The sequence below is a fragment of the Telmatherina bonti genome (genome assembly GCF_933228915.1).
Source record: "Telmatherina bonti genome assembly, chromosome: 10".
NCBI lineage: Eukaryota > Metazoa > Chordata > Actinopteri > Atheriniformes > Telmatherinidae > Telmatherina > Telmatherina bonti.
Genome location: NC_136628.1, coordinates 19,741,396 through 19,750,899, shown reverse-complemented (window position 1 = coordinate 19,750,899; position 9,504 = coordinate 19,741,396). Strand labels below are relative to the sequence as shown.

Below are 9,504 nucleotides of genomic sequence, written 5' to 3'. Positions count from 1 at the left end.
AGCACATCCACAAGATGTCTACAATCATTATTCTCCAGTATTCTCACCTATCAATGGCTTAGGATTAATAAGTCTTAAAAAAATGATATACTTTAGGAGGTTACACATTTTAAGGCTCTCTGGTTGTGGCTCTTGACTTGTGATGTTTTCCATCCATTTCCAAGTCAGTGTCGCAGGAAGCTGCAGTCTAAATCACTGAGCAAGATGCAGGGTAGCCCCAAGACAGGTTGCCAGTCCATAATAGGACCAAACAACCATTCACACTCACACTCACACCTAGAGGCAATTTAGAGTAACGACTTGACCTAACATTCAAGCCTTTGGACAGTAGAAGGAAGAAGCTGGAGAGAACCTGCATACTCCACACAGAAAGGCCGCCATTCAAACCTCCCATTTGTGATGTTTTCTTACACAAAATAACTACAAAACTTAAATTGTAGAACTATTATGTTTAGGGTATGTAGAAAAATGCACAAACGACTTGTCCTCAGGTCGTAAAATGAATGTTCCATAACAAAACTTTCACAGAAAAATAAATACAACATGTTTGATATAGCTTATATTTGTTATATACACGCAGTCCCAAATTTGAAAGAACTGCTATGAAGAATTTTCCACAGGATGCAAGCTCTTCCATGTTAACATAAATTCTCTTCACAGCTCCGCTGGGAATATTAAAGACATTACCTCACAGCTGTACAATTGCTTTTATGACTTTGAACATGACGTCTCATCATTCATTTTTCAGGCCAGTTGTAGGATGAGTTGACCAGAGAGAGGGGCAAAACTGCTGAAAGTCCTTAAAAAAGTATAAGTATGTCATTTACTGACTGGTTTAATAGTTTTATAACAAGCACATGTAAAATGTGTTTCTTGCTATTAAACATACAGACATGATCTTTTGCCACCTTGTTACAGTTTGTGATAAAAGCAATAGTATGTTGGGGATTTTCATGTGGGAAAACCTGCCCGGTGAGGACCCTGTTGGCGAAGTCCCTGTGTGGGTCTTTTCTTCCACTTTACCACTCAGACACATCTTCTGACTGAAGGTTAGAGTTCATTGTTATGGTTACAGTTGTTTGTACAATTCATGCAAAGGTTCTCTTGAAATACAGATAACCAGCAACTTTCAGTACATCAGACAAAGTCTGCATTACAGATACTGAAATAAGCTTTTATCCTGATAATCATCTTTTTGTGTTTTTTGCCAGTTTTTATTCCATAATGTAAATTAAGAAATCTGATAAGCCAGAGGAAATGGCCTCGAATGGCAGTGCACAGCTAAAGAAGGGAAATGTGATCTGATACTGGAGCTGCAAAGAGATGTCTGGAGTCTTTTCCATTCTGGTTGTGTTTTTCTTTCATGCGATCCCGTTTCTTCCAAATATTTGGTTCTTTTCAGTGTCCTCTTTAAATGCACTGGGGAATGACATGTTCTGTGTTGGGGTCATCAATCTGCATTAATATTAATTATTGCTTGCTATCAACTCATGTACTTTAGAAGTGAATTATTTCCTTGTGCTATCCAAGGAGGTGCATTTCTATTTCTTACAATTTATTTATATTCAAGTCTTTTTTCTCAGTTTACTGAATCACAGCAGGGTAGAAAAACACCTTTATTTCCTTTAGCTGAATGACATAAAACTATCGGGAAAAATATCTGCAGGAATAAAAAAATATATATATTAGCATTACATTGGCTAAATGTAAGAATCTAATAATTGTGCTCCCCAAAACATAGTAATTTAAGTATTTGTTTTTTTTTTTTTACTTCTGCCTGTATTAAAAGTTCTTATATCACTTGATGCTTAGTTTTATTGTTATTTTCATTTCATGGCTTGTTTTTAATGGTTTCTGTTATTATTCAGACCAATCACAGTGTTTTTGTTTTTTCACTACAATGACAATCCCATATTTAAATTGAATTTATGATACAAATGCAATCGATAAAAGATTTAAAATGAGGAATTGTATTGGTTTTTAAACATATATGCTCCTTTTAAATTAGACCAACACATTTCTAGGAAGTTGGGAAAATTAAAGACTGCTAAATTTGTATAGTTGAAAATATACATCCTGCAGTGAGGAGTAGTTAAGCACTTTAAGAATAATGTTTCTCAATGTAAAACATGCAGACACTAAGAAAATTTTAAGGTATAGACATCATTAAGACAACTCTATAATCACCAGGCCTTCAGGTGGCATTTATTTACAGACGCACAAATCATTTGAAAATGTCGCTATAATGAAAATTTACGTTTCAGCACACCCACCGAACCATTTTTTTTAAAGTTTGTGTTACATGTATCCCTCATCTCTGTTTTCTGATAATGCATAACAAAGCCCTGCTTAAATAATCCCCATGGTACTGTCTTATTCTGTCCCGTTGACTCAGACATTAATTAAGCTCCAGCAGTTCATGAATGGCTTCACCTTATTTGTCCCTTTGACAACCTTGTCACAACAATAATCAGCAAGTATCTGCCCCTCAGAGCTTTCAGAGTTCAATGTAAGCTGCTCCTCAGATGGTCTCACCAGCTGCCTCTCAGTGTTTTTTCTTGACCTTGACTAGTTTGCACGTATCCACGTCTGTCAGACTGGCTGCAATCCAGATACTGGTGATTTGGATGCCTCAGGATCAAGATTTCGTTGTCTTCTCTCATCACGTGTTTCCAGTTGTTTGAAACCCAACTTGCCTTTAAGCTTATACTGCTCTGACCTCTCAATTATTCATGCATGATGCTTTGATTGAAATGACTTATAAAAACTTTCAAGTCGAATGTCTTAGGGGATGTGCACTGTAGGTTCAAGAGTCACAGCTACAGCCTGCTTTCCAGCCATTCAAGCATGAAATTGAATTACTCAGTGGATAACTACTGCCATCTAAAGGTCAAAGACCTACCTATGTGTATGCAGCCGCTTAGGATATTTGCTGACTTTATAGATTAATTCACTCACTTAGAAATCTGTCTTTATGGGCGTCTAAACAAAGACAATTAAGAAAAACATATGTTTACCGCTGTTCAATTTAGAGAGCTACATGTAACCTAGAAGCACCTGGTGGATAAGTTGTCTCACAGTGCAAGACTGGCACTGAAGCATGAAATTGAAATTATTGATGGATACATTCTGCCACACATGCACACACAGAAGTGCTTACAAACAGCAATATAACATCTTTTTTATTTTTATCACAAGACCAACAACCAGAAAATTTAAAAAGATTTCAGTCAATTTCACTGAATAAATATTTATATATATATGTATATATATATATATATATATATATGTATGTATATATATATATATATATGTATATATATATATATATATATATGTATGTATATATATATATATATGTATATATATATATATGTATATATATATATATATATATATATATATATATATATATATATATATGTGTGTGTGTGTGTGTGTGTGTATGTATACACACACTACCCTTGCAGACAGTTTTCCATCTCTTTCAGCTCTTGTAATTCAGGACAGTGAGGACCAAAGTGAAGGCAGAAGAGCCGCCTGACCTTGGGAATGACAGAGAGGGCCGGGCCTCTTGCACCACTGGGAGAAGAAGTGGAAAAACACAGAGAGCTCATATTACTACAGTGGCAGTTGTGACGTCAAAACACTGTATATATTTTACATCAGGGGCTCAAAAAAAAAAAAAGCTCTACAATTTGCTCACCCATTGAAGTGCAGCTGAGCTAATTTGAAAAGCTGTTGCCCCAGTTCAATGCTGTCGTCTCCATACTGGAGGCCAGTAGCCATAGCACTGTGCTCCAGATGGAACGCTGCTTTCTTCCAGTCACCTGCAAAAAACAGTGGAAAAGAAAGAGCAGTAGGTAAAATAAACAAATTAATTTATATGGCGACCACTTCTAACTTCTTACTTACTGACATACCTGCTGCTCTTACCAGTACAAGAATACCAAGTACACGAGTCTGCACAAACCTCAGGAGATATCTTTACTTTATTCAGGCCTGTTTCAAATTTAGTTGTGAATGATTGAATTGTATCGTCACTAATATCCAACTAAAGTTTATTAAGCCACGTATTGTGTGCACAACATCTTTAGAGCTGGATATATTAACATGCCTTGAAGTTCTCCTGAACAACTGTAACAGGTCAAAAGCAAGTCCATCAAAGTCATTGATTGCTCTGCTTGTTCAAGTTTTATTTCACATTTTAAACTATCTAAATGCAAGCCTTTTGTATTTATTATTTTATTCAGCAAAAGACCATAATAAGTGAAAATCTCCTCATACATACTTAACTTGGACGTTGACAGCTGTGATGTGACAGGAGATGGACAACTATTCATTTAGTTTTACTGACAAAATGAAACCTGTTTTCAAAAACACACACATAGATATCCTCCTTCTAACTAAATTGCATCATACCCTGCACCTTCATAAGGTTTGTAAATGCATGTAATAGATTATTTCCTCATCAAACAACAATAACTCCCCAGCATGTTATAATTCTCACCCATGGTAGCATAAGCTCTGGCAGTTGCATCTGCCAGCTCCCCCTGTAGCGGGTGGGTGTCTGCAAGGATCACACCGGGCCCACTCTTGGTCTTTTTCAATAGTTGCAGGGCTTCCCCTGGAGGAAGGCAAAGAGGAAAAGTAATATGACTTGAATTCACAGTGAATTCACTGTTTGTTTCATGTATCAGTATTTGGATGTAGCTTCTCACAGATACCTGGTGCTTCTCTCTCCATGAGCTCTACAGCCTTTTCTAGGGCAGCCCTGACATCCTTTAGCTTGTGGCTCACTTCCACAGCAGACATATGATGACTACAGCATGAGAGTATACATGTAAATCCACTACCTTCGTCTTCACCGGTCTTCTGAAAAAAAAAAAAAAAAAATCAGAGAAATGACTCAAACCACTTGCGCAGATATGACAACAACACAGAGGTAATAAATGTTAAATTAATCCAGAATATCTTATTATTAATCTATAACAAGTTTTGCACACTTTGACAGCTCCTTTGCACTTAGAACACAAGAGTCCAGACTCATGTGGACCACCTCTGGCACCCGGCTGCTGTGGCAGACTGCAGGCTTCACACTGACACAGGAAATAGTACTGTTCATGCAGGAGACGCTGGCGCTCTTGCTGAACCATCCTACTGTAGTGAGGACCTGATGGAAAATAAAAAATACACCAACTCTTGGTGAAAGCATCATAAATCATATTATAATCATAACAGATCAAACCAGAATAAATCTAATCCCATCTCATGTATCTCACCATAGCAGTGTAAGATTTCCTGTCCAGGAGCAATAGCTTTAGCTGCTCTGACCGACACAGTGACTCCACGGGCCTCGTGTCCATCCTCGCAGACACGTTCAGGGATGTCTCCACAGCGATTTGCCCCATTTCCAGTGCTGAACACCAGGCTGGTGTTGGGACAGCATGAGTGATTAAGAAGACTAAGAGTTGGGAATATTGCTGTGGCAATACGCATTTCTTGAATGGAGTGCACTGGTGAGTTTTCTGATCCTAGGACACAAGAAAAAAAAAAAAAAAAAACACACACACAAAAAACCCCAAAATGTTATTATGTGTTTTCAACTTATTGTCCAATGTAATGTAAAAAATTCTTAAAAAAGAAAAGAAAAGTCTCTGATAAGGCTGAGATTGGTGGTGGTTTTAATCAAGATTTTATTGCCTTCAGATCCTTATGAGACTCTCACTATTAATCATAAGGACTTATCACAACTGAGCATAACAATCTTCATAGTTTATAGTTTCTTTTTTTGCTAATCTTCACAGGTTAATAAAGGCATATCTATATAATCACTCCTCAGAGAATTGCAAAATCCTTATTTTATGGAAATCTGTTTAATTCTTCCTTTTTTTAAACAGGGCAAACCTGGTGCACTTAATCACAGGATCCTCCTGACCACCTTATTGTTAAGGGTCAGGTTTTCATCAATTACTGTGACTATGACTTATTATACTGTCATTATTAGTAATAATAATAATAAAAATAATAATAAATAATAATAATAATAATAATAATAATAGTAATAATACTCCATTTTTAGATATGTAAATAGAAAACACACTTTTCAGTTTATGTTTTTTTTTTTTGTTTTTGTATGACTGATGACCTTTTCTTATTTTTATATTGTTTTTTTCTATTTATTTTGATGTATGTGACTGCTGTTTTCTGGAATCCTATTTTGCCATGTCACAGATCTTCTCCAATCCAATTTTCTGATTACAATGATAAACTAAATTTGAGACACAGTACAACACATTTACCTGTATCTTGCAGTGTGATGATTGCCTGAGCGTTACACCTCAGTTGCAGCATGTGCCTCAGAACTGCACTTCCCAGCAGCCACAGCTCTGAGCTCCCCTCTGATTCATGTCCCTCATCTGGCCCGTCTGGCGATTGGCTGGCTTTCGATGAGGACTCACGACAATTCCAGGTTGAAGAAATAAATCCTGCCTTCATAAGCTTCAAGTACAGTGTCGCCACGGTAACTGCCGATAGGAAACGCAGACTAGTGCTCTGGTGATCTATGTGGTGCATTAAGTAAAACACATTCATATAAGAGTCACTGTCCTTTAAGGTGTAAGGACTGGGTTGATTTGATTGACCTGGAGAATCCCTGGATGCACTGTTAAAACGGCTTGGCTCAGACCTCTTGTGCTCATCTCCGATTGCCTGCCTTGCCATTTGGATTCCTTTTATTCCTGCCTTTAACGTTATCCTCAGAGCAAGCTGTGACATCACCCCCATCACCATCAGATCAGCTCCCAATGGACATTCCCAGCGATGATGCTGTTCCCAGGCTTTTTGCCGACACCATGATGAACAGTATCGGCTATAACTGCACCCTTCACACGGTACAGAGCAGACAGTTTCAATCAAACACAAGTGACACCGTCTGTGCTCTGATCCAAATGTCACACTTTTCTGTGCGTCCTGCCCTCCGCCTTGCTTGTCTTTCACCTCTTCCATTCCCGGTATGAGGACACAGCTGTACGGCCTGTCATTCAGGATCACCTCCCCTGCTGATATTCTCTCCACAGCCAACAGGTGTCTACCTTTGTCTGCACTGTCGGCAACAAAAGCTTTAGGAGAAATCCCAAACGCAAGATCCCCAGCAGATGGTGTCCTACCGTTGCCTCGCCCTTCAGTAGTTTTTGAGGCACAACTGTCATCGTCTTTACTTGCTTTTTCAGACACAAAGTGGTGGTTCAGGCACAGTGAGCGGCGGTCCTGTAGTTTGTGTGAAAGATGAGACGGATAGCCACTCTTCAAGGCTCTATCAATATCAATAAGGCACTCCTAAAAACACACAAACACACACAAAGCAATGGGGTGAGCATCTGCAAAATCCAGAATTACTAATGATAAATTTTAAATTGCTTATATCAACCTAAACCCCAACCAGGATATACTGATCTGTGACTGAACTGTGTGTAAGAACTGTGTCTCCATTATCAATGTCATTATTGAGAACACGATTCTCTGACAGGAAATAGCAGATTACTCCCTGCAACTTGGGAATGAGTTGTTGGCTTCAGTGAGAGACTTAAGGTACACAGAATCTTGTTCAACAACATGGAAGATGTGGTGTACAGGGAAACAGGAATTACAATTAGTTTAAAATAGGCATTGAAAACCTGAAATTATAATAGTAGGCTGTAGGTAAAAAAAAGGGACATAAACTGTCGAAACAATAATCTGATGTGAACTTCCTGTACAGTCATACGTAGGAGAGTAGTTGTTCTAAACAATAGTAACAGCTCCTGCTACCCACCTGAAATGAATCTGAATTCCAGTTACAGGACAAGTTAATTATGAGACAACTGCCACGAAAAGGCTGAAACAATGAACTGAGTTTACAACCACCTATAACTGTTCAGCAGTGCAAACTGCATCCAAAGTACTTCAAAAGTATTATGGGGACTATTTTTCAGCTTTGAAGTACTCCACTGAACTTGAATTCACTTTCTAACCAAAACAATAAGAACATTTTTTCAAACAAGCCATTTGTGCCATAGAGAAAGTCCTGGAAAGTCCTGGAAAAACTAAATGGGCAATATGCAGTTTTTTTTTTTGGGGGGGGGGGGGGGGGGGGGGGGTAAAACTGCTTACCTGGAAACATGTCTCCATAAAAATTTAAATGATCATCAATGTTATGTCATGGGTCTGATAATAATAATAATAACAATAATAATAATAATAATAATAATACTCCTTTTAAGCTGTTAAAAATCCTGCAAGTTTTGTTGAAGATGTGTTCTCTCACCTGGTAGTACTGCAGATGATAGAGAGCAGCAGAGCGGTTGGCATAGCACAGAGACAGCTGCTCTGAACCTTGGGGAGCAAAGCAAACACCCTGTCATGACAGGAGTATGTTAATTAATTGTATATTTATTAAGATTGAGAGGCTTTTCAGGACAAAAATAAGCATTTTTCCACATTTGCTCTCACGATATTCACAATCAACATCCATAGTAGATTGAATTTTCCCCTCCATATTTTCATTGACATGGATAATCAGCTGAACAGAACTTCATCTGGGAACTTCACCTTGGGTGCCATTACTCATTATCCTTATTAGATAAAAACTAATAATGGATTACCTGTTCAGACTTATTTTTTTTACTTCACCTGTGTATAGTGCAGAGCTGCTGCCATGTAGTCTCTAGCCTTGAAGCTGGAGTTGCCCCTCTCCCTGCATTTGGTTGCTTTTTCTGGGTCTTTCTTTACTGAGTATACTACATTGATCGACTGTACGACATCCAGATCACGCTGGCTGGAAAAAATCAAGAAACCACTATGATTTAGTCTTATTCAACCCCTTCCTTCCTGGCAGGAACATGTGATTTACTGAATTACTGGAAAACATTCACGAAATTTGTTCAATATTTAAAAGTGTCTACAGTTCAGTGGGACCAGTCAGCAACCACAGTATTCCTCTAAATAGTTTCAGATTGGTTTAGAACCTGTGGTGTAAATCAACCGTGTTGTAAATCAGCTGCTACTATGACAGTAAAGCAGACACTCACGTTATCAGGCTTAAAGCAAACTTAAAAAGATCATCTATTTCAAGCAGGGATGTAAATTTCTCCCTTAGGTCTGGATCCAGTCCAGTCCATTTCCGTGCAACGTGATCTTGCCACTGGACACATGGTAAAGCCATCACAAAGTACAACACAACGATGTTGTTATTTCTGCAAAACAGTTTTGAGACAGCGTGGAGAAGTAAGAGCACTATGGGAAGCATGCGGAAATCAAAAGACTGCTATAGATAACATGTTTAAAAATAAAGTCCACACTCTAAGTCGTCCTGGCGATCATGCATCTCAGCCAGACAGTGGAATGCAGTGGAGTGGGCTACACTTTAGTCATAAAATGTTGAAGTAAATAGCTATATCAGTGTTGACTGAATTAGTTAAAAACAAAAAAACAAAAAACAAAACTGCATTGGGTGTTAGTGTTGAA

The 9,504-nt window shown here is 38.0% G+C and overlaps 1 protein-coding gene across 1 annotated transcript; it reads right to left on the bottom strand.

Moving 5' to 3' along the window:
• Positions 1-3,451: 3,451 nt before the first annotated feature.
• On the bottom strand, positions 3,452-9,203 carry smyd4 (SET and MYND domain containing 4). The gene is made up of 10 exons (XM_079247706.1): positions 9,069-9,203; positions 8,671-8,815; positions 8,306-8,395; positions 6,303-7,338; positions 5,283-5,534; positions 5,007-5,173; positions 4,728-4,875; positions 4,511-4,627; positions 3,707-3,830; positions 3,452-3,582 (listed from the first exon to the last, which is right to left on the bottom strand). The coding sequence occupies exons 1-10, from the start codon at positions 9,200-9,202 to the stop codon at positions 3,459-3,461; spliced, it is 2,337 nt and encodes a 778-aa protein (XP_079103832.1). The 5' UTR covers position 9,203; the 3' UTR covers positions 3,452-3,458.
• Positions 9,204-9,504: the final 301 nt, after the last annotated feature.

Excerpts from the sequence above, each read along its gene's own strand:
- smyd4 (XM_079247706.1), bottom strand. The coding sequence starts at position 9,202 with ATGGCTTTACCATGTGTCCAGTGGCAAGATCACGTTGCACGGAAATGG. Across the intron at positions 8,396-8,670 it reads CAGCTCTGCACTATACACAG|GGTGTTTGCTTTGCTCCCCA; the intron begins GTGAAGTAAAAA and ends CTGTCATGACAG. Across the intron at positions 4,628-4,727 it reads CATGGAGAGAGAAGCACCAG|GGGAAGCCCTGCAACTATTG; the intron begins GTATCTGTGAGA and ends GCCTTCCTCCAG.